The 26,036-nt window shown below is 40.0% G+C and overlaps 1 protein-coding gene across 1 annotated transcript in view; it reads right to left on the bottom strand.

Annotated features, from left to right (window-relative positions):
• The window catches only part of AGBL1 (AGBL carboxypeptidase 1), a 290,148-nt gene that overhangs the window by 224,667 nt on the left and 39,445 nt on the right, over nucleotides 1-26,036 (bottom strand). The window contains exons 7-12 of the mRNA XM_062584021.1: nucleotides 20,071-20,108; nucleotides 10,507-10,715; nucleotides 6,359-6,524; nucleotides 5,256-5,329; nucleotides 2,518-2,634; nucleotides 993-1,591 (exon numbers count right to left, since the gene is read on the bottom strand). Coding sequence (XP_062440005.1) covers nucleotides 993-1,591; nucleotides 2,518-2,634; nucleotides 5,256-5,329; nucleotides 6,359-6,524; nucleotides 10,507-10,715; nucleotides 20,071-20,108 — 1,203 coding nt within the window. The remainder of the gene's footprint in view (nucleotides 1-992; nucleotides 1,592-2,517; nucleotides 2,635-5,255; nucleotides 5,330-6,358; nucleotides 6,525-10,506; nucleotides 10,716-20,070; nucleotides 20,109-26,036) is intronic.

Genomic DNA, 26,036 nt, shown 5'->3' with positions numbered 1-26,036 from the left:
TGGCTTCAAAACACAGCCTTCCCCTCAGCTGAACCCCTAAAATGACATGAAAAAAACAGCAAACTCTAGCACTGTGCCAGAGGGGAGATCTATATTACTGCTTGCTGCATACTGTATGCCATGTATGCTCTCTTCTCCTCGAAGGCAGGGGGTGGGCAGCAGGGAGGGATACCAGCCTGTTTGCCATGTCCTGGCTGCTGCTCTCTGGCTCATGATGAACTCTACAAGAGAGGGCAATCATACCCTTGTCACAAGCAAGGGCACATGCTACAGAAGGAGGAGAAGCATCAGGAGGGACCCATGAAGCTGGCAGAGAGGGAGAAGTGCAGTGAGCAGGGAAACTGCAGCAGAGTGCTTGAGTGGAGATCTCCTAGAACAACCTGATGAAGACACAGCTCCAAGGGGATGGATAAGATTTTTCCTTAAGGAGCCAAAGAGGACCATTTGTGGCAAGCACTAAAGGTAGCTGGATTAAATGCAAGACTAAAGACAAAAAACAATCTGGAAAGGACATAGAATCTTCTCCATTTCTAAAAAGAGTTTGTTCTCATTTGTGTTGTAACAAAACCTAGCTTTACAGATTCTCAGATCAGTCTAGGTCCCTGATCTGCTCACTTTAGGGGAAAGGCATGAGTAGATCCATCTCAGAGCTTTGATCAGCTCAGACTCTCAACACATGAACTGATGCATTTATCAATATCTAATTTAATCAATAACAATTTGGAGTATGAGATAGGTGAGTGTTTACAGATTCACAGAAACTTTAAAATCTCACTCAAATATTGCCACTGCTACCTCCACCTACCAGACAATGAAGGAAATGCACGGATACGTCACAACTCACACTCTGACACATAGGAAGTCTGTATTAGAGATAAGAAATTTGTTCTAGAGCTTCCTAAAAAATTCAGAAATATGATAGTCAAAGCTTATATAAGCTAGTTTTGAGTCAGAGACCTATCAATGTGATAATTACATTGGAGTACAATCACCTTTGAACCCCATACTTCCGCTCCAACATAGGCTTGCCATAAGGAGGTGGCTGGTGACCCCAGAAATCAGGGAAGGCCAAGAATTTGTAGTCTGGTATGGACTTGACACATTCAGCCCTAGCTATGTAGAAGCAAGGGCTGTGGAATGGTATATTCCTTTGGTGTTTCTTCAGAAGATTTCTCACTATATCTGAGGTCTTCAGTCTCCCTCCAAGACTACGATTAACTGAGGCCCCACATTCAGTGCTAAACATTTTTTTGTACCAAGTAGTCTCTTTTGGGAGACGACACAAGGCAAACACATGACTCCTGGCCATATCTTCCTCTTCAAGGGAGTCTGCATCTTGAACTGTTTCTACTATGTCTCTATTTTCAGTGATCTGAGCCCATCCATATTTCTCCTTCTTTGTCCAGCTCTGCAGTGGGACTTTTAAGACCTCGTCTCCTAGATCTGGACCCATCACTGTGACACTTTGGGTTCTCTCTCTGTTTCGATGTTTCACAGAAGTAGCACTTTGAATCAAATAAGAGGAAGTAGATGAAAGATTCTCAGTGTTGTCCTCCAAGCTCTTCTCTTCTTCAGACTCAGATTCAAGCTCCTTTAAATTCAAAAAGTAGAAGAAATTAGAATTGTATTCATCCAATTAGACAGTTAGAGTAAAATCAGCCTGTGGAGCTCCTACTAGAAATTCTCTTTCCATAAAGCTGCTTCCACAGTAGTCCTTAGAAACTAGGAAGGATCAGACTGCAGGTGGGTCACCTCCAAACAAAACTGAGTGTTCTAACAAATTTGGGAAGATATTAAATAAAAAAACATTTTGTGAATTAAATGTTGCAGCAGAGTAAAGAGAGCCCATCTGTCATGCAAAACTCCATGCCTGCCTTCATACAAGAGTATGATTTAATCCCATTTGGCTAGTTACGGTCATAATATATGTCACAGTATTGTGCGTATAGGAGATGCATTAAGCCAGTGGTCTTTTCCAGATTCATATTTGAATCACTGCTTTCAGCATTTCAAAATCCCTTCTGAGACTAGTAATGAGCACAAAACTCCTCTTCATTTCTTGTCTCAAATTGCAATAGAGCAATGATTTGAACTACGCATTTCACTAGCAGCAGTGCAAACTTCTCCATCGCTTCCCTCAAACCGCTAGCTGACCGTGTTTATTTTCTACATCTCATTCAGATCTAAAAATTGCCGTTGAAATAGCCAACAAGGTTACAAATTACTATCTGACAGATCTCTTATATGACAATTGATTCAGTAGGGTTCATAATCCATACCCAGTCAAATGTGCAGCAGATAACAACCAGAGTTATATCACTCATTCTCTTATCACTCTAGATTCAGGCTAATAAACTACAGCAAAAATAATTAATCTTTGTTTTTCCAGAGCTATAAGACACCTAGCCTTCATTGTACAATAGGCTCGGCCTGGTTATCTCTTATCAGTACTCCATTTCTAGTATTTCTTAGCCTTTTGAATATTCATAAATAAAGGAAGACACACTACGATCATACCTGAAAATTATGGGAAAGTTCGGGACACACTGCTTCATATTGTTTAAGCTCCTCCTCTGGCCGGTCAAGCACTGGCCTTGACCTCAGTTTGTTCACATCTGTCTCCAAGTCATCATCCTTCAAAAGCAGAATTAGAAAAGGATAAATGCACTCCACAAGATGAGTATTAAATTAACATATTGCATAATCCCTAATGACATCACACTCATTGAATAATCCTACAACCATTCTCCCCAAACTCATGAAGGCTATTTAAATCATTTTATGGAATGAAAAATGTAGGCACAGGAGGTAAGAGCAGATTGTCAAAAATGGGAAACTGATGTCTTGGTATTCAAATATCTAAGTAGGGACACCATGAAGAGACTTGATTCCCCAAAACCAGGCCCATTTACTGAAATTTGAACCTATGTATAAGCACCTCAACTTGGGAGGTTCGAAAAGAGGCGACACTAACAGCCACCAATTATTTCTGAGTATGTCAACCATTCCCTTGTTTATGTTGTGTAAACCAGTAGGTACAGGTCCTCAGGAGATAATCTGGTATTATTTTGATTCAGACACAAATCAAACTAATGTATACTTAGCATGTATCAAATAGACATATACTTAGCAAGAAATTTCTCAGAATGTATTATAGGTAAAATTGGCCTCACAGGGTACCATAAAATTAGAAAGCTTAACACTTTTGACTTAGACCATGAACTGAAAGGCTCACCCCAGTATCACTAAAGTCACAGGCATTGATTGCTCATATTTTATTTTCTCTCTCAAAACTGTTGATAAATAGCTTTCAAACTCTTGCCCAATCCATCTTCTACACTCTCTCTTTCTTGAATTTTTATGAGAATAAAAAGCTTTTAGATCTCAGCCATCAGTGAAGCAGGAATAAGAATCTGAAACTTTCACATTCAAAGGCAATTATGCATTGATGTGTAACCCTCTTCATATTACATACCAGAAACAAAACCAAGCTGTGTCAAGCATTCAGTCATTGCATAAGACACCAGGAACAGATGGTGGGAGAGAGAAGGACAGAGACATGGCATTGATGAATGGCCATTGCATGACAGTATTATTCAAATAATTCAACATGTTGTTAGTAAGTATGCACCAAACGCCATCAAAGAAGTGATTTACTCCTGATAATAGCTTCAGAAATGAGTCTATTTATCAAAACAAAAAAAAATTTTTGCCTAGACACAAAGGTGTCCACAGCATTTCAAATCCCAAGCCACAGCTGTATTGCAAAGCAGAATTTGAACTGCTGGTTTGGCCAAGTTGAAAAGAAAATGAAGGGCTGCACAAAGTATTTGAGCTGAATTTAAAAGGATTTGCCACCAGCAGCATTTAACAGAAGCAGCTTCAGACATGCTAAAGATTTGGGGTGATGGGAAGGAAGCCTGAGAAGATTTTATTTTTGTTGTGATGATTTTGATTTTGGTAGAGCTGTTTGAACAATACTCATGCAAGTGTTATGCCCCGTTACCATTTAGTTGGTACAACTCATTATGCATGGATGCACATTAAGTAGCTGTGAAAATGTTTGTAAATCACATCAATATCAGCAAATGTTGTCCAAATTATACCTTGTAATAAAAAGTAAACTGAAAGTTCATTATCCATTCCATGCCTGCTTTCCCTTTAGAGAGATTTGTCATGGGAAATATACAGCCAGCACACCAGACAAATAGTACTTAAAACGCATCTACTCGGTATATCCTTATGAATAATGAACTAGTTCAGAGACACGTAGGATCTGTTTCTGAATGAATAACTAATTAAAGAAGGAGATAAATTCACAATGAAGTTTATTCCTAATGAGCAGCTTGACGAGCACTAATGTTCAGATAAAAACAGATGGACAGGGGCAAGTTAGCACACTGAGCTAACTTTTTTTTTTTTTCTTTTTTCATTGGGTGCCATATCAGTTTAATACTTAAGGAAAAAAAGAGAGGACAAGTAATGAAAAGGTCCTTTCATAGATGTCTCAGTCATATGTAATTAGATTGTATTTGCAATTTAATTTCTTTCTTTTTTTTTCCCCCCATATCACTTCTTGTGAATAAGAGCATTAGCAGAGTGTTTACTACCTCACATTTGTGTATGAGCTTTTATGTATTTTCACATCAGAAAAGTTTGAACGCTTATCCTTAGTTGGTGGAGTTTTTTTGCCAGCCGGGTCAGAGTGCGAACAGAGACATCAGAAACATATTTAACAATAATTCATTATATTATTTGTCTGTGCAAAGCAGCAGATAAAGAAAGAATCCACATTCCAGCTGCCCCAGCTGCGGCTTAAAAGAACTAACCTGTTTCTAACAATAGGTACATAGCCCAAATACATTTTGATATGGGAAGAAAAAGACATTTTTTTGTAGGTGAAACGGCATATATCCCCTACTCTGTAAAGTATCATGTCTGGTCTACACCTAGATAAATCAAAGCCATGGTTTACCTATGACTGTGCATGTGATTCCAGCAGGAATGGAGAAGTCATTAAAACTTGCACCATCCTGGGTTACAGACATGACAATTAATATGATATATGCAAGAGATTTTCTTCAATGTACAGCAGCACTTTCTACTTTTTATTCTTTCAAGTATCTTCTGTTATTGATGTGGTATACATATATGGGACTACGGGCATAGAACACTCTCTGCTTAGATGGCTTATCAGATTGTCAAAATGGACGACGGAAAGTTTGGCTAAAAGAAACTTTGGCTAATATACGTACTTCCTCTTTAGTCTCGTCATCATCATTATCCAGATCTTTTTCCACCTCTTCCTCTCCATCACTTTTATAATCATCTGCAGAAATAGAAGAGACAAATGATGTTCAGCTTAGTATCTCTCTTCCAGGCCTTCCACAGAAATCCATGCAATCTCCTCTGTGTGTGGCACATGCTCCTTCCAACTACAACTCACCACAACTGTGATTAAAGCAGATTATAGAATGGTAAGATTGGAAGGGACCTCTGGAGATCATCTAGTCCAACCCTCAGCATAGTCCCGTACAGCGACTGAACCCACAACCTTCGCATTAGCAGCACCACGTTCTAACCAACCGAGCTAACCAACCTAATCCCATTTGTTAATCTAGTATAAACAAATTTGGCACTGAATCTCCCACTTTTTAATGCTCAAGTTTCTTGGACCCAAGCACTGCCTTTCAAAACCATGACAAATGTCACCGTGATACGGATCCAGCTCATATTACAAAGCAATACAGATATTTTCTGCTTGGCTGCAATAGTATTAAAGGATGTTCTTAATCTATATTCTCTAGATTAGAGTGTTTTACTTCTATCATCATTTTAGTAGGTGAGCATCTTCCATGTGAAACTATAAGCAACAGTGAAATTTCTTGTGTGTATGATGGCATCTCTGCTGTTTCTCCTTCTCTGTGGAATGGCTGTCCTGCCTGTGGCTGAGTTCTGCTTTTCAGCAAGTGCTGCAATTCTTTACCGAAAAAGCTGGAGAGCAGAATTCATGCAAAGGCACAATCACATCTCTGTTGCTTTCAAGGAGCAGAGGCCATGCAGACTCCTGTCTGCCTTATCCAATCTTTTCCATCTTTTTCAGAAAATACAGTATTTTTTTTCCTTTTTCTCTCTCCTTTTACTTTATTTTCCAAAAAACATCTCCAAGGCTTGAGAAGATAGAAGGGAGTAGGTTCACTCTACTGAGTAACACTGTAGGCTGCCAGCCTAATTTAAAAAAAATCATCAGGACCAGGCTGCCAAAACTCCCTTTTCCCAGTTCTCACATGTAATTCTCCTGTCATGCTCCTTTTTTTTTTTTCCCCCCCAACCAAACACTCATTCTTCAGCCATTTACCTTCAGGTACCATACATGGAGGTTCAGTCCTAACATTCCCAGGAAGAGAGAAAGAATAGGAACTTCTCACTGTTAACACAGGCAGAGGCTCCTTGGGGTAGCACTTTCTCAGGATCTGAGTCATAGTTGTTATGATAGGATCCAAACTCTTGCAAGATAAACAGTCCTAGGAACAAATGGATAAGTATGTTTAGAATTGTCTGCCTTGTACAATTGTCCTGCCTACTGCAAGATTCCCCGTGCCACATGCTCACCACTCCCTGGAAGGTTTTGCAGAGCTGACAGTCATGAAAACACTAAGACATTCATCTGATTAGAATACAAAACCTATATATTCATGTCTTTTTTTCTGTTCCTCCTCTTTCTTCCTTTTTACCACTGAAGAAATAAGCCTGGAACAGCAGGATTTCAAGTGCCTGCATTTCATTTCCCACAGGAATACTGGCAGGGACCTCATGTCATTTAAAATTCAGCATCCCTTGACTCTAGGACATTATAATCCTCGCACATTTAAAAAAAGGGCGATAGTATCATATCCCTAGCTAACACAGGTAACAATACCATTGAAGAGCTACATTCCTTAGTATGGATAAAAAAAAGTCCTGCGGGAAACCCACATACATCTTTTGGCTGGCAATACATGCCAAAATCTATGGTTCTATGTCTTCACCACAGATATTCTCAGCATTATCATGACTAAACTAACACAAGTAAACTAATAGAATTACACCCATAGTAATGTACTCTCAGAATGGTACTTTGATAATAGCTAATCATTGGAGCAAACAATTTGAAAGAATAACATGTATTAGCTAGCCTTGAAATTTGTTCCTGAAGTATCCCAAGTTTTCTACTCCTATAATCCTTGCACAATGTAACAGAGTGGAAAACAAAAGCTTAAGGAGCTGTAAGAGCCCAGATACACTTTGAAGGTATGGAACATTTTTGCATCTGTATTTATTTACCATACTATATAAAAGTAGACTCCTGAGTCTCCTTTTTTTATTTTTTACTTATTTTTTTATTATTTTGAGAATGAGGAACGTGTGAACCGAGGCAATTTTTGCTGTAAAGAGAAGAAAACAAAACAAAAACAAAAACAAAAAAAAGCAAAGACACTCCAGAAGATCATACTAGGTGTACGTCTTTAATGTAAAAGAGACAGATAGTCTGGGCAAGCAAATTATTACAGCTGCCACACAAAGGCAGAGTTTATTATATGCGTACAATGTACATAGGTACGATGCTCAGAAAACAAAGGTTCAGACTTTCCCAAGTACAGTGCATTTATACCACAGTCTCCATCGGGCAGAGTGACTAATCAATCAAGTATCTATCTAGGGTCTCAAATGGCACCATGCCTGTGAAGATGTTGTTATCTTTAGTGACTTGAGACTTAGCCTTAGCCCATTACAACAGCAACATAAGTCAAATAAGTAGCATGAAATGTGCTACAAGGTAAAAAGGAAAGTAAAAATATGCTCTAATACCTTTTTATTTCAAGTTTTTGCTTCCCTTCATTATGAGATAAAACAGAACAGCCTAGAGGGCAGAATAGATAATTTGTACCATTGTCTGACAGTCCATAGTTGGGATTTGGGCTGGACAGAAAATATTCAGTAAGTCCAGGAAGGTGATTGAACAACATAAAGTACTTCACAATATGATGATTATGTCAACGGGTGCCAGTATGAGGAAATACAGAACAGAATATATAATAGTATTAACCTAGTGCAAGAAGGCTGAGGAGATACCAGGTGAGCTTAACAGAAGAAATCAGATGGTGAATGATAAAATACAAAGGACATTCTATCTGCCAGTCTCTCCTAAACTGCATTCAAACCTGTTTTCTTTCTCAGGTCAGGCAGTTCTGTCTCACTACATACAAAAAGTCAGCTAGCTTCTAACATGCGTACACCTTTTAACTTCCATGTTAGTGTCAACAGAGCTTGGAAGAAGAAATGGAAGCAGAAAATGCTTCCTTTTCAAAAAATGATTTTATTATCTACAAATATTTTCCATTCCAGGTAGGAGTGGAACTCAAAAAATTGTCCAAATTCTCTGCAAGTGAACAAAGTAGTAGTTATTTCTAGTCTTAGAACTATAGGCTCTTCCTATAAAGACATAGGCTTAGGGCCACTAACAGCTTAGGTATTTCAGCTGTCTGTCATTCAGCAGCTGCAGAGGTTTCAAGCGAAAACCTGCCTTGCAAATAGGATTCAACTGGAATTTGTTAAAATAAACCCATTATGCCCAAAATGTTTTAATTTCAATCTGATGTAAATATATTTCAGGAGAAATTTTCTAGCCAGTTTTTAACATCTTTAAAACCTCATTAGTCAGTCAGGATTTGGCCAAGGTTAATCGCCACAAGTAGCAAACTCTTAGAGGAATTAAAATGTTGCCTACACATAGAAAGAGCCTTCACTTTCCCAAGCAGGAATTGTTTATCTTTTCCTGTCTGTCTCATTCTCTCTCACTGCAGTCTGTAGTTCTTCTCAGGAGAATGCATCTCCCATTTTCTGTCTGCCATGAAGATGAGGAATTCTTTCACTGGCAGCAGCAGTCTCTATCTTGGATAGAGCAGGGACAAGCATGAATGCCATCTCATAGGGCTGCCAGACTCCTCCTACAAACAGGAATGAACTTCATGTCTTGGAGAGAGAACTTAAGTCTGACAACGTCCCAAAGAAGGAATGAGGGCATGTGGAGCCTTGGATCTGTTAACCTTGTTGTTCCCCCTTCCAAGAGCTCTTTAGTGGCACGCTGTAGAAAGAGCAAATCGGAGGCCCCTGAAGCTGTCATTTCCGCTCCACTTCTAACCTTTGGAAGGATTAGTGTTCTCATTGTTTACTGGATTCTCAGTGTGCCATTTCCTGTTTATTCACCCAAGGTGCCCCTATGTTTGCACTTTTTATCAGGTTGCTTCTAGGCTGAGCTATCAGGAGATGTTAGATCAGAAAGCAACACGGGCTATAGAAGGCTCTTGAAAAGGAATGAGCTGACATCTGCCCTCAAGCAGCTGTTGCCATCCACCCCATTCAAGTTTCTGCAGACTAGAGACTTGTCATTAACAGAAGCCTTATCCCTTGGAAGGTCTGTTGTGCCTAGCCATCCTTATTCCCCCTAAGTAACAGTCAGTTCCTCATGAAGCTGATAAAAGAAAAAACTGCATCAATTAAGCATCTATTGGTAAAAATATCTTTCTGTCACAGGAGAATACTGCAGGAAAGCAGTGGGAGGGATGGAGAAGCAGATACACTGGATCATAAGGCAATGAATTTTCTAGAGGAGAAAGGGCCAGGTTCTTCATTCTGTATGTGATGGTGCCAAAAAAAAAAAAAAAAAAAAAAAAAGATAAAGCACTGGCCAGCCAGAAAGTCAAGGAAACATTTCTTGTGGAATTGCACAGGTCAAGCATTGAAGGCTTCTTTATAAGAGACTTCTCTGCAGAAAGCTAAGGAAGCATGTTGGTGAGTACACTCTGAGGAAACCACTAGTATTCTATACCTGAACTCTCTGTATCTTATAGGGATCCCATCTGCAGGACAATGTTAACCTTTCTTGATAGATTTACATTAATCTTCCACAAGATTAAAAATGGGCCTCCTGAAAGACAGTTAATGGATGTGTGTCATTAACCAAGGTCTGCCTAAAACAATGTTTTGTGGGAAAGACTGACTGAATAAAATTATCCACAGATACCTTAAATAATAATAATAATAATAAAACATCTCTTGAGATACCTCCTCAACTCTGCTGAAGACACTGACTACACCTTGGGAGAGGCAGTCCAAGCAGACAGGAACTTCCATAGAGGAGGAGGAAAAAAAAGTATTAAAAAGATGGGACTACAATTCCTGTGAGGCTCTGCAGGGATTAACACTAATCTTAAACTGAAACATTTTAACTATTCTGAATTAAATTGTTTTCACTTGACTGTTAAAAAAAACAAAACAAAAAAAAAACTTTTCATTCTGACATCATCATTTTTAATTGATATGTTATACATATCCATGATAAAACTAACCCTGAAATTTCTTGCAGGATAAAATATCTATTTTTCAATATAACTTGGCAATGCTAGCTAGGTAGGTCAGACCCAGGACTAGCCACCAACCTATCTCAAGCACAGAAGCAACATTTACCTGCACACTTGTGAAAAGAATCTCCATACCACAGGAATCAAGAAATGTCTCCCTGCCCAGCTGGATGTTTGTGATGTGTTTCAGGCAGATTAGAAGACCCCTACGAATATGAACGTAGTTGTTGGAGACATCATTGTGATGCCAGTCTTGATAAAGTCTCAGCAATCCACACAGGTAGCCTCTGTTCACGGCCCGTCGGCTGTTAGACTCTGAAACCAAAGAGAAAAGGCTGAATAAAAGTCTTCCCACGACTCATGCTGTTTGACAAGCATGTGTCTATTCAGTTTTCTAATATTCAGACTTTCACACCTGCTCACTCTTGCCTAATGGCCACAGTTAACTTATTTTTTATACTTAGGATATTGTTATTTGCTATATCTAAGCTAGGCTCTTGGAATTGTACAAGAAAAAAAAAATGAAGCATTCTCTTTTTTTTCTAGATGGAAATGGCTGCTCCAGAATCCTAGAGCATAAAGGTTCTCCTTTAACCAAACTGCCGGTGGAGTAGGGATAGGGTCCACATCTCTTTTCATATACTAAAAAAACCTCATTTCAGATCACAGCACCATAGCTATTCCTGAAATTAAAGGAGCTGCTGAGGAGTGAGAAAAGCTAAAAAAAATAGTATGATCAGTTAAGAGAAGTCACACAGTCCTCATGTAGCACTGTACTTCAATATGGAGAACATCTTGCTGTGATCAACAAATACAGCAACCAGTAGCTGTACAACCTTGTCTCAGCCAATGAAATTACGTTTGACTTCTAAATGCATTCTCACACATGCCTGTACAATGAAACCCATGAATCAAAAGGGTCTGGAAAATCATAACCGTTCTCCTAAAATCATAAGACTAGATGAAAACCATAGAATTCAAAATTTAATAGAACATCAGCACAAGCACCCACAGTTTGGGTTTCTTAGTTTTGCATTCTGATTCTGAGATTTTAAAGGTCACATTCAGGTGATGTTTACAGGCTTTAATTCAGGAGCAAGAAAGCTAAAAAAAGATATTAAAAAAATAAAAACTACTTTTATAAAACTATAAAAGCAAGGCTGCTATGTTCCCTTAATCAAGGGATGGGGCTCTAAGGAAAAGATTATGAAACTTGAGATAAAAAATAAGTTCTGCCATCTGACAACTCTAAAGCACATCCCTTCACTCACTTGTTCCTTGTCCTGCCCCACAGGAAAAATGTGAGGCCTTACTAGACTCCAGGCTCCCTCCCTTCAAATCAACCCTGACTAAACATATTTTCCTGACTAGTCTTGACATTCCTCACTGTGACACACATTAGAGGCTGTCAGGAGCATGCTAATCAACCTATGGGGTCAGGTAGCATATGCGAGACTGGAGTTGTACTCCCCGAATACCAATCAGTGTCTGCAGCTCACAACAGATGGCTCTTGGTTTGGGGTCTCCAGGGCTAGTAGGCTCCAATTCATTTCCAGTTCATTAAACAGACCGTCAGGGCCTTTCACACCTGGAATGTTAAAGCCATCAGCAGGGATTTACAGGACAGGAGGAGAAGCTAGAGGTTAAGAAAGAAAGAACGGAAGTAGCAAGATACTGGATGAAGAAAACAGTAAAAACAGAAGCCATAGAGAGAGTAACCAGGAAGAAGCTATGAGGCAGCAAACTTCAATCCCAGTGATGAAGCAGATGGAGATATTAGGAGAGAGAGGAAATGACACCACTTAAGTCATCTCAGTCTGCTCTCTGCAGTACATCAATGAACTCTTACACTCGGAAGGCACTGGTGGGTAGCTCTGCTACCTGATTCTGTCCTGCAGTTTTCTCTACCATTGCTACCACAGAGCAGGCAACAAACAGCACTCCAAACTACCAAAAGTTTGCAAATACACTTCATTTCTGCTCTGCATCCTCTGCTCTTGCATACTACCCTGTTGACATACCTCAGTACTGCTCTGCTTGTCCCATAACTATTTCATTCCTACCACTCATAAACAGCTCTGACCAGATACCTATACCTTGGCCTGCAACCCTCTCTAGTACTTTAGGCCTTTGCTGTTAACCATCTCATGCTAGCTCTGCCAGTAACCTTCACTCTGTTTCTTTTTTCTACTTGACTTTCTGCTAGAAAACTTTAATTGCTTGAGAACCCCTCATCAATCCCAATGATCTTACTCATGATTTCCTGTTAATCCTTAACCAGCTGCCATGTTTACTAACCTGCAGGATGACTAATCCCTTAAATCATTCAATCATTCCTTGAAGAATTACTCAGTGAGCTCTGTAAAAGTCAATAGGTATAAAAAACATGACAAGAAGAAGAGAGAGAGAGAGGGAGGGAGGGACAGTTTGGATCAGACTTAGAGCTTCCCTAAATTGTTCAGGGGCTGATGAAATTGGACTAGATTTAAGAATTTACAGCCCCCAGCATTCAGTGCTTGAGGTCCACACTTTCTGTGGCAACGATGATAAGGTGAGGGAAAGATTGAAAAGTGCTGTGGGCAGAGCTGATTGCAGGAGTTAGTATTCTTTTAATAAAAATAGAATTATCACAAAATACGTTTGTAGGGCTTTCCTCCTGTCTTTCAAGACAGACTTCCACGTTTAGATCCCAACTCTACAGGGATAGGAACACACAACTGTCCCACGCCTCTGTCTTATCAATGGATGAAAAGCACTGAGCTAGCTGAACAAAACAGCTTTGTTATTTCTTTCCCTGGTGTTTCCTGTTGCACTTGTCACCTTTAAGATCAAAACAGTTGCTCTGAAAAGTGAAGCTGTGAGGAAAAAGTGAGGTAGTCTGTTTGTGAGGAGGAGATGGGAGAGGCAGGACTACTGTTCCTTCAGCACTTTGATCAGAAACAATGAGAATTACTGAAGGGAGAAGAAAACATTCATTTTTGTTCTCCTGGCTCATTCCATCGCTTCTCTCCTGCTTTCCTGTGATGTCAGTGTTTTTCTTTTCTTTCTTCCCTTCCATATTTTTTCAGTTGTATAGTCAATGAAGTAGCACACAGGCATAGTAAGACGTATGCCAAGATCTCCAGAAGGCAGAATGGAAAAAAGGAGGCCTCCCCATCTGCCTGTGTCTGTTGGTCTCTCCATCTAAGGATGCACCTGCATGTGTATCTGTCTATATTTTGGCACAAATACAGATGGTGAGAATGAATCATTCAGGTACAAGTAGCACTGCACAGATTTGTAGGCAGCAAGAACCCACTCCTCCTGTAACGGGTATGCACAATCTGTGTGATAACTGGTAAAGTGTCCTTTGCCTTTTGACCTGTTTTCTTTGCAAGTTTGGATTCTACCTGCTAAGACTTGGACAGATGACGTATGAATACCCAATGTTTTCTTCATATTTCCTACAATTCTGGAAGAAGCCATCCCCTTTTGTCTGCCAGGGCAGCGCTGCTAAACAGATAAAGTTTACGCTTTCCAGTAAAGAATTTTTGGCCTGAATAATCCATACAGTTAGCCAAAGACATTTGATAAAGATGAACAGTCAACCTGTGGAAGTATCAAACAGTTATGGATGCATCTAAACTAGCAAGGGGCTCAGGCTACAAAGAAATACCCAGCTTTGAGAGAATTCTGATTTTGTGTTGAGGTACAGGGATGAGCTAAGGCTAGGGTTTGAGGCTAATTGATAAAAGTCTTATGGCTTTCACTGTTTGAGGACATTTCTGAAGCCCCTCCTCACATTCCAGTTCCCTTTGAAGTGTTCGCAATGAACACAAGGACCACTGGAAAACACAGCATATTTAATCACAAAACTGAATTACAGTCAGCTAGAAATATGCACTGCTTACCAGGCAGAACAAAAGGTTTTTTTAATCTATCTATTTAAATCTCTTTGTCGATGCCATTCAGCTGATTCATTATGCCAAGAACATACATTGCTATGGTCTGAAAATAAGAATGCCCTGCTAAATTAACCCCAAGTCCCTAATGGAGTGAAAGGAATAAGAAAACTTCCAACTTCCCTGCTCTGCTCCAGTGATTGTCCCTTGAGAATAAAAGATGCAAGATACCTTCTAAAGAAAAGTGAAAACAATCATTGTACTCCATCACATAAGACCATTTTTGTCACAGAGAAGCTATGAGGGCTCCCCTATAGAAACGGAATGAATTGTCTCCATTGAGAAACCTAGACATCCATCAAGTACTGGGATGAACCCAAACATAGTATGCTCTACAATTCCAACAAGAAGCTGGTTTTAGTTTAACACTTACTGAAAGCCAGAGGAAGACTGTAATTCCGCCCCATAAACATCATAGCCATCCTTAGAGTGCCGGCACTTATTGAGCACTTAGGATAGATGTATAACACAGGCAAAAGGTACAGAACACAGGCAGGACTTGCGCTATCAAGTGCAAGTACCGTGTTTTGACTCATAGATCAGTAATCAGTCATACGCTTAGTTTAAGCACAAGAACAGCTCATTTCTTTCTACACTAAAAGTCCTTTTTTCAGTTCCTAATGTTGGCCAAGTCAGTGGCTATTTTGCAACCTGTATTATGACATGGTGATTTTTCTCTAATTGGCCTTTATTATATCGTTAACATATAAAAATTAAGAAGGACCAAGCCAACCTCTTATGAAGCCCTTGAATGAATCCCAGAATGAAATTGGTTGTTTTCCAAAAAGTTTTCCTTTCTATTTTTTGTTTTTCATTTTCATAGCATCTTCCGGTTGGAAGTCAACCAGAAAGCTGAAACAAGATATGCACTAGAAATGCTTTCTGCACCAAATTTCCAGCTTGATTTTTCTAACTGATGTGGTTTGAAAGAATTCAAATAAGGATGCTAGAATTTGGAAGACCTCTCCAGATTTGACCACTGAACTTTCTGAAGCCTGACCATCCCTAGAGGCACAAACACTGACCACACCAAAACACAGACAATAAGCAATCACTGTTAAGGATATCAACAGGGATAATGCAGCTTCTTGTCACTTCAGTTCCATTATATACACCACCAGAAGCAAAACAGAGTGGGAGGCTGCCATGCCTCAGGAACTGGAACCAATTTTCTTCTCTAGAGCACTGAGGTACTTTCAGACTGAGACATCTTCATGAATGAAGACTGATCTTGGGGGAAGGGAATTTAAAAGACTTTTTTTTTCATAAAATGGCTCTAGTCAAAGAGATAAAGTTAATATGGAATCAAGACTATTAACATGCAGGAGTTTGGGAAGAAAGGACAGACAGAATTTATTTTAGATGATTATGAAAGGAATCATTTGCAAAATTCAACTCTGATCACAATATCCTACAAATTGTGATGATAGGTTTCAGGCTAGACTGAAGGCGTACTCAAGTATGCATCCAGAGGTCAGAAATGAAGTCTTGTGAAAAATAGGTACCTGATAGAATATAAGACAAGTCACAGACACTGTGCTGCTGGCTGGCATGGTTTAACCACAGGGTTACCCTAAAACAAGTAGATCTGTTGCAAAGTAGTATGGATTCAGATATAGAGGGTGTAGGGCAGCATTTCACAAAATGTAATGTGCTTATGTGCTAAAACACCCCTTTCTGTTCCTTGTGAAGTCACTTGTCCCTTCTTGATGCTAGCATAAAAGGAAGTGGAGGATAGTGGTTATTTTATCCTGCCAGCTACATGAGATAATCCTTATGCTCTGATGAAAAAAAAAAAAAAAAAAAAAAAAAAAAAAAAAAAAGAGAGAGAGAGAGAGAGGGTGAAAGGTTAAATAAAGATTAACTGATGGAAGATGAGGAGGAAAGAGCAGGAAATGAGAAATAAAAGGCTAGGAGGAAAGAGGGAATACAAGAGGATAAGGACAACAAAAGGAGGAAGGAAAAGATACAGAAGGAAAGGGGAAAGGTCATCAGCAATAACCGCTGCTAGCTCACAGAATTTTTGTTTTTGATAAGAGTTGTGATCAGAGGTTCACCATAATCTGTATCTTTAAATTGCTCATTACAATTTTACTAGGAAAGCATTGCAAGAAGGGCTCTGCCTGTTTCCCTAAGCCTTTCCTTCAATATCCGCTGAGTAAATGCCTCCAAAATCATGTCTAGCTAATTTCCTTAAAGACACGCAAGCTGCTAATTCTGGGAAGTACCGATAGTCAGGAATAACAAATACGACCAAAATTAGATTAAAATAACCTGCTGATAAACAAATTACTCACAAAAAATAAATATTGGATTAAGCACTGGTGGGAGCAGGGATCCCTATAATCACATTGCCACCATGTGGCTGCAAGGAGACCAGTCAGCTCCTCATGGCCTGCGGGGTGGCAGGGGCAATCACACCTGCCTTCGGTCTACAAACATCCGGAGACAGTTGTCCACACTTACTTATCAGACATCTAATTTTCCTTTCAACCTCTAAAAACTAAAAGTAGATTGTCAGTTTTATTCTGAAAGGTGAGTTCAGCACCGCCAGAAGCAATAGAGCCATGTGGGGTGCTGCCCTGGCTTTGCACTGCTTTTGCCTGGGCTCCAGTAGGGTCTGCTCCCTCCACGCCTGGGCTCACAGCTGGAGAAGGGCTTTGCAGGTGTCTGTGCTCAGCTCACCAGCCCTCTCCTAACTTACGACAGGATTGGAGCAAGATATGAGGTCAGGTGTGCAGAGGAGAAGGACAATCAAGTCACAGGAGGCCAAACAAAGTAGCAGGGGTACTCTGGGACAGAAGAGGCACTGGAAAAGATAGTTTGCTCACCATGCTTCAGTTGCTCTACAGCCATCTGTAAAATATAAAGTTCCACTGTAATATCCAAGAGAAAAGATTCCTGGTGCTCTCATGACATTTCTGCTCCTTTATAGATATTTAATAAGCAACATATTCAGCCTGTATAATAGTGTAGCTCTGCTACAGAGAGTTAACAGTATGATGGAGAGACAGCAAACAAAAAAGCTGCAAGGCAAGGGAGGAAAGATTTGCTACAAGCTGTTTGCTTCCTGCATGTGAGCAGAGCAGGTGGAGAACACAGCAGCAAGAGGGATGAGGACAAGGACCCACAGGAGGTCAGCATGGATTCAGGATTCAGAAGGTACTCTGGGTTGCTGGAAAAGAGAAGTCAGGAGTGAAAAATGAACTGTCAGGTGAGAAATATCTTCTCTGTATTAGTATCCAAGCTTCCACTGATAGCAAGATGCAGTGCTGTCATAAGTGACCTAAACTTCTGTTCCTCCATTATTCACCATCTCGGTGTTCCTTATGGATTTCCATTCCTGTATTGGGGAACAAGACTACTAAAGCCCCTCTGGCTCTGTTCTAAGTTTCCAAGCTTTTCTTTCCTGTTGCAGATGAAGTACAGGTTTGTAGCATCCCATCACTTCTTTGGCAATTTTTCTATTTTCCCCTCTGAAAGACAAGTCTCCAGGAGAGACAATTTCCTACTACAGCTGGAGTGGTAATTTTCTTACACTGATGCCTTCTTTCTAGGTAGATCTTGCTTCTTGTAGTGTTTCTCACTTGTTAAGTGGGCATTTTGCATCAGTAGGCATTCTGTTTAATAAAAGACAAGGCCATAATGTAAAGCTTCCACCCTACCCTTTGCTCTGCAGGTGGACAGAGTTTCAGGGAGGACTAAAGGAAGCCAGGGGAACTGAAGATGAATGGTCCTGAATCCATCAGGGAGGCACACTGCCATCTGTCTGCTCCTTTTAAAACTACCGTGTGTTTTCTCATTCTAGTCCCCTGCCCAAAGCAAGAGGGAAGCTTTCCATCTGAGAACTTCCACACATAATCGTAAGCCTTGTGGTCACTCAGACTGAAGCTGTTAAGGATGCAACAGCCTGGCAGGGAGACCCTCAAAATTGGGTGCTTTCTTGCCCTATCTTTTATACTCTTCACCCTCAGCAAAAACTGAAATTCACTAGCATTGCTCAGCAAGTGGGTTATTGCAAAACTCCAACAAAGCACCTGACATTAACAACCCAAATGATTAATGTGTTCCTCCAGTCTTGCAAGCCCTCTACGCAGTTACTTAAGCACAAAAAACGTGAGTGGAAAAAACAGGCAAGATGGTTGGTTCCACAGCCCAGATGGGCTGAAAAGAGCCACACAAACTGAAATTCCTGTGAGAGCAAAAGGCTTTAAAATTTCTTTCACTCCAGAGGAAAAAGGGCTAGGAGAATTTGGAGCTGGATCCAGTCCTTCTAGATCCCCTAGATAATCCTCAGCAGATAAAAGGGCTGTTCTTTTGCACTGACCTTTTACAACATGGGTTTAGAAATCCCCAAGAGATTATTTCAAAGCTTCCCTTGGTAATTGGTTCTTCACTTCCATATACTGTCCTCAGCTCTAAGTCTAGAAAAAGCCTTGAAATAAAAAGCTCATCCTGTAAATACCCTGAGATAGCAGAATTTCACTTCCTAGTACTTACCATAAAAGAGGAATATTGGAAAAAACCATAAACTGCCCCACTGAGCTTTCAGCTCTTGCTTCACTTTTCCATCCTTCTCTGTGAATGCCTTTCTATTCTAAATGTTAATTTTGCTTTTCTATTGAAAACAGCTCTGGCATAGCCCCCCTGCCCCACCACTCCTTTATTAAGATTTAGTGTCTGAAACAGAAGTTGCTTCCTTGTTGCAATAATGTGACCTTTAAATTTAGGTAGCAAGGTTAATATTGGAGCATTATTTCAGAATTCATCACTTGAGCTGATGCAACTCAGACACAATCCCATTGCAGCATGCTCATTTAAGCACTGCTTCCAGGACTACAATTTTTCACAAATGCATTTATTCCTAATGCTACGAAAAGAAGAGGGAAGGGAAGAAGAGGAGGGAGAGAGAGAAGGGCAGTACACCACCGTGATTTATTACAGAGTAGATTGTCTGCAATAGTAGAGTGCTCTTTCTTAATCAAAGCTTTATTAAATTCTAGTAATAAAAAGCTAAGTGTTTTTGGATGGGATAAAGGCAAAAAAGGGTAACACATTCATTTCAGGAACAGTCACACCACCAGTGTATGACAGGGAATCCATGTTAAGATCTCCAACACTGACGCAATGTTAAGTACAACCTGCCACAGTTTGGCTGTGCCCAAGCAAACACCAGGTCCCAGCCCTGTCTTTCGGAGCTCATGCTATCAGGCCTGAGAAGCTGGCAAAGGGGAATAAGGCCATCTCTTTCTGACTGCAGGGGTTTCCCAAGCCTTTGGCAAGAGCTGCATGGTTACCAGATGAGCACACAGTACAACACTACCAGAGTCCACAGGACAGAGCGGTCCTGGCCCCATGCTACAGGGACATTGGAACAACAAGCACTGCTAGCTGGCTGCATAAGCTCTACATTTCTTTCATTGCACTAAGCCCCAGGGCAAACACTGTTCCCTGAATATTCAAAACAAGTGTCTAGTCTCACAGACTTGCAGCAGCTTGCTCCCTGGGACCTAGAGTATCATATCCTAGGGGCATATCTGTAGAGCCACAGGGCTCTAAGCACAGCAGATGTACACAAAACTACTACATTATTGCCTCTCTTTTGTAAGCAGAGCTCTCTTTGGGATTTAAGGTGGAGGAAAAACACAAATGGGGAGTGAGATCCAATGGGATCATTCTGTCCAGCAGCACAGAAGAGAAAGTCAGGAAGAATATGAAGAAAAGCTTACTTGATTTCAGCAAAGCTGCCAGAGCCTCAATGGCTGCCCTGGGGAAAGAAGAGAGATGGAGAAATAATGTCAATTTTTTTGATAATTTTTGTAACCTTCATCTTCAGTCTCCTGGGCCAGGCTCCCCAACTAGTCTAAATTGACAGCCTATCATTGACTTTGACAGAGCCGCAATGTTTTCTACCAGCAGAGGATCCAGTCTCTGCAGCTGACTCAGTTATTCTAAAAGACCATTAGCCCTTTAGCTTTAATGTTATACTGATTTGTAGTGACCATTAAACTGAAAGCAACACCCACATATCGAAAGTAATGAAGCAAATCTTTAAACTGCTGCCCTATAGCTATTTCCTTGTATCAGAAACTTAGCACAGGCCCATTGCAGATATTGGTGCCTCTATCCACATCAGCAGATGATAATTTCTGCATCAAGTGGGGATATCCATGTCAGTATTTCAAGCCAAATTCCCCTCCATTGTTTTCCATTTTCTCAAAACAAGCTTCAATCCTCATCTTTCCTCCTATTAGCTTTAAATAAAAAAAAAAAAAAAAAGTCTTTTGTTTTCTTTTAATTACACCAATGTCTTTTATTACAGTGGCATATAAAGGTCCCTGCTCAGATCAAGACTCATGATGCTTCAGCTGTGCCCATAGCTCTTAAGAGAGGAAACAGGTAGAGGAGAGAGATGCACAGAGAAATCTGTTGGTGCTCTGAGTCATTTTAACGCATAAGTAAGCAACTCAGCTGTTTGACTCTGCACAGCACTTGTCTGAATGGAAGCTGCTCACTATCATTTGTGGCTTAAAAAGCTGCACTGAGCTATGCCTGTTCCCCACTCTCTGGAAGCAGGTCGCTTCTCCATACAGCTAGCCACATGGATTTTCTTGTTCCAGCAGAATATGTCTGGAAAAGAACCTTCCATGTTCTAGCCCGGCTTACCACTGTGAAGTTTCAAGTGCCCACAGCTTATTGAATAAATACAGCTACAAAACTCACCATGCCCATGGATTCCTAACAATGTAATCTCTTTATAACCCAATCCCCAAATAAAATCATATTAACTTCCATACCGAGCCAATTATTCCTGTAGCAGGAAACAAATAGTTTTGTCATCAAGTTACTGTTCATTTTGTGTTCAAATAGCATCTGAGAATAAGAAAAACTCAACAGCTGGTTCTTGCTGACACTGAGTTCTGTCCCTCTCTAATGTAACTCTTTCACAGTGAATCGCTCAGAGTTCAACACCAGTATTACAAACAAACTGCACAAGAAAAGCCCACAAATGCACACATAACATCAAATCGGCAGATGAGCTAAAAATCTAACCAGTGGAAGCATGATCATGCTCTTACTGCTTTTCTACCTCCATTTACACAGCAGGCATTCAGCTGGTGGGAGGAAGTCTGTGTGATTTGTAAGCCATTCCTGCATGCTCAGAAAAGGGGAATGTTACATCCCCTGATCACTCAGCCTTTCCCTTAGTTTTCAGTTTGGCACAAAATAAATAGCCTCTAAGCAAATAAAAACTCTATTCAAAGCATTTCCTGAAGCTCAAATCCATGTACATATCCTTAAAGGAGATGATACTACAAACCTACATTTCTAGTGGCCTTTACAGCCCTAAGGTAATGCCTCAATCCCAAGGCAGAACACAAGAGTGGTTAGGGGGAAGACCAAAGCGTTTCTACCTCTGTGCAGAAGAGATCTAAGGAGTTCCATGAGGCATTTGGTTTAATTTGGGGGTGCTTATGAGCATTTGCAAAGAGTTTCAGTAGGGTTATGTCACCATCATAATGTCAACACTGTCAACAATTCTTCTATCAGCCAATTAAGCAGCAAATCTGGATTCTCCAACACTTTTGAAGGTTTGTAAACTTTCACTCCCTAATTCTTCAGCACAGTTACCCAGAAAACCTAAACTCTTCCTGACTATGCCATAGCTCACTCCTCAACAGCCTTCACTTCTTCACTTCTCTTTTCCAGGCTTCAAGTAAATCCATCCAGATAGTAAAGTGGAATGTAAAATCCAGACCTCTCCCGAAAAAAGCAGACTAACTGTTGTGTTTATCTAGATCCCAGCGCAAGCACCTACCTACTTCTGAAACAATACTACAGATCTGCAAGCATAGCTAGCTGGACTTCCCATATCCAGACCAGCAGGCATATCCTCATCTAGGTCCATGATGGTACACAGTACTATAATAAAGTGGAAACAAACTAGTACATTTCATCTCTTAAAGTATGACAATTTATCACAAGGATTTTGGCATAGGCAATATGCAATGTTCTGTATGTCCTACAGCACATACTTTACAGTTACTCGTAAGTAGGTGCAGACTCAGTAGACTGACCTAAGTAGCACATACAGCTTCAGAACAAATTTTGAAAGAAAGAATAATTAAAGACATGAGGGTAAACTATAAAGCAGATAACACAGTTTTAAGGGATAAAATGGACTTACCAAAGTCGATCAAGCCAGGCTGACCTGAGAGCTTTCTTTGATAAGATAACTGATTTTTCTAGACAAGAGAAATACAGTAGATCTAATTCATCTCAACTTGAATAAAGCATTTGATGCAGTGTCACACGAGAAATTACAAGCTAAACTGGAGAAAACGGAGAATATTTAAGAATTATAAAGTGGGTTAAAAAGGCAATGACAGGAGTTGTCCTGAAAGAGAAATTATTATGCTGGAGGGAGGTTACATGTGGAAGTCCTCAAGGGTAAGTTTTGAGACTGATCTTATTTCATACTTTCATTAATGACCTTGGCACAAGAAGTCAGTGTACTAACAAAACTTGCTGATAGTGTGAATTCAGGAGCTATGGCCAATAGCAAGGAGTTTAAAATCTCTTTCAGGAGTAACAGTGTTTTTGAGTCCTACAGTAATAGAAATAGGATGAAATGTAACAGTCAAAAACGCAAGGTTATGTATAAAGGGTTTAATAAGAATTTCTGTTATGAGCAGGAGCTGACAATCGGGAAACAAGAGGACACCCTGAACATATTAGCCCATTAGAGAAAGATGACAAGTATGATCCAGGAGGCTGATATGACCATGAGAAGGACAGATCAGATCTCAGGAAAGGCACTGCCAGCAGAGAATGGAAAGCATGAATGTCTTTACACAAGGCTTCATCTGAACAGCTGTGTGCAGTACTCAAAAAGAACAGCTACAGAAAAGAGCTAAAGAAGTGATTAGAGTGATGGAGAACTATCTTATGAGAGGAGTCTAAAATATCATGGTTTGATCGCCTTAGCAAAATGATGGTTTTAGAGGTGATTTGATTGTTCTCCATAGGCACACTGGGGTGGAGGAGAAATAAACACAAATGAAAGCAAAGAACTACTTAAGCTAAAGAACAAATTTGGCACAAGAACAAATGGATACAAAATGGCCATAAATAAATTTTGACTGAAAATTAAAGGATGGGTTTTAAGCATTGGAAAATGAAGCTCAGAAACATCCTCTTGGCAGTGGTGGAGCAAACAACCTAATGACTTTGAAAAGGGAGCCTGAATTGCTTATAATGGGATAATGAAGATCCGTTGCCAATGAGGAAAGGGTCAGAAAAAGGTGACCCAGAAATCACCATAGTCTTATATTCTTACAATTTAATTGTAGGTAAAATGGAAGCAAACTGAAAAACAGATATTCTAAACACAAAGTTAATTAGCTATTCTACAAAAAAAAGCACCTGTATCAGAACAGGTTGAAAGTTCAAAAAGTCTGGTATCCTGTGTTCAACAGTGGCCTAGGGAAGAGTAGGGAAGAGTACAAAACCAGAGGGAACTTACAGCTAGAACCAGTCCAGAGATTATGGATTATTATAGAGATTATTATATTATCACAACCAACTAAGAGCTAAAAAAAAAAAAAAAAAAAAAAAAAAAAAAAAAAAAGGCACCAACACAAGCTTATGAAATCTCTGGGATGTAAATTGCTGGATTTTGCCCAGTCAATTTTTTAATCTGCACAAGCTCTTAGCATCCACAATACGCTGGAAAAGAAGTTCACACCTACACTGTGTGAAGTGCTATCTCCTTGCATTTGTTTTAAATTTGGAGTTGATATCAGCATTGTAATTTACACTTCAAGTCAGCTGTCAGCAAGCATCCCCAGAACATTACCTACCTTCTGAACAAATTTAAACATACAAAAGACACCATGGGAAGCAAACAAGTCACAGAAGAGAGGGACTTTCACTGAGAAAGTCATAGAGAAAATGGACTTTCACTGAGAATGACAGAAAGCTGATGGATGTGTCAATTGACTTTCAGCAAGTCAAGCAACTGGTGTTTGTGATAATATCGGCACCTCTTAACACCATATGCTAAACCAACAGCATCCTCTCTGGCATCGGAAGAGATAAGGAGTAAGCCTGAGACATGGAGATAGAGAAAAAGCAGATAATAGACCATACATAAGACCAAGAGAGGAGAGAGAAAAATACATAAATAAAAAAGTGGGAGGGAACAGAAGGAGGGGAAGTTTAAGAGCACAAGAAAGTTGATTCTATGAGCCATATGCTAGATCAGAGAATTTGATAGCATGCCCAGTGCAGAATTTTGCATTTGTCTCAAGGAGGAATGGGGGGGGGGGGGGGGAATGTTGGAAAAGGGAAAAAAAAAAAAAAAAGAAAAAAAGAAAAGCTCACAAACCTGCCTAGATGCCTTCCTCTGATTTTCTGTTCTTTGCAGCAATACATTACTAAAACCTTACAATGGAATTGACAATACAGCTATCTCAAGGGAAACTAACTCATTTATATTTTTAAGTAAAAAGATGAATAAATAAAGTTGCCCTATCTTAAAAGGTGTAATAATAAGTGCTGTTCTATAATCAAAAAACATTAAAAACTCCCTCTAATAGCTGTGGAGACAGCCACTCTGAAGAATGAAACTCTCTGAAGTGTTTCCAAATCAGCAGCTTGGGTATCAGGGCAGGAGTGCAACTAGGAGACAAACAGACAAATGCAACTTTCAGATTCTCTGCTTAGGAAACAGGAGCAACAACAAAGAAAATTTCCACTGCTTCCCAAGCCAAACAGCAACTGGATTAGCCAGTAAAACTGGACTGCTCAAAAGCACAGACAAAGGAGTCTTTTATGCCTAGGTCACCCCTTCAGATCTGGGCTACCGGGACAGTGTTAGCTAGAAATTGCTGCAGACAGAGGAAGAGACAGAGAGTCACCATCTCCTAAATTTTGTTCTCTGCTCTGATCCTGGCTCACAGCTTGTAGCTCTGGGCAGTATGATGGACAACTCTGTGCCTCTGTTGGTCTTCTGAGTAAATTATTTATTTTTGTTCCACTTCAGTGTTGGAAAAAAGACTCTTGAAAATGAAAAATGTTGCTACAGAAGGGGTGCTATGTGGATCACATGAAAAGATTTTAGGATTCAAAGGGCATACTGAGTTACAGGACTACCCTGTAACCATGGACAGGGAAGACCAGAGAAGCCAGAGACTGAACAGTCAAAAATATGATCCAACAGAGCTCTACAAATCAGCTTCCAAGTAATTCAACCAGCATATTCCTACTCATATGAAACTACCTCTTATGTGCTTACACATGAGAAACATCCTCTTCAAATTATTAAATGATGGCTAATGATTTAGTGCTTCATTAAGTGCCTTTTCAGACCTGATTCCTGATATAATTCCCAAAGGTAATCACACCTCTAATAAGAGGTAAAGCACTCCCGTTTATAGAGACGAAACAAAAGGTTCGGCTCCTGCCTGGCACACTGTATTATCTCAGCCAGTGCTCCCTCCTTTTGCACTTTACACAGCTATTTCTCAGTATATTCATTCGTTGCTATCATGTTTATTTATATCGCAAGCAGTCTGGGGCAGAGACCATGCCACATATTTGTGCAGCACCTAGTACAATTGGAATCTTGATTGAGTGCTCAAGCTATTAGAGCTTACAAGCTTAAAGTCCATAAGCTTCCATAGTCCCTGTT

This window comes from Rhea pennata, chromosome 10 (genome assembly GCF_028389875.1).
Source record: "Rhea pennata isolate bPtePen1 chromosome 10, bPtePen1.pri, whole genome shotgun sequence".
In the NCBI taxonomy this organism is placed as follows: domain Eukaryota; kingdom Metazoa; phylum Chordata; class Aves; order Rheiformes; family Rheidae; genus Rhea; species Rhea pennata.
This window is presented reverse-complemented; position numbering and strand designations above follow the sequence as displayed.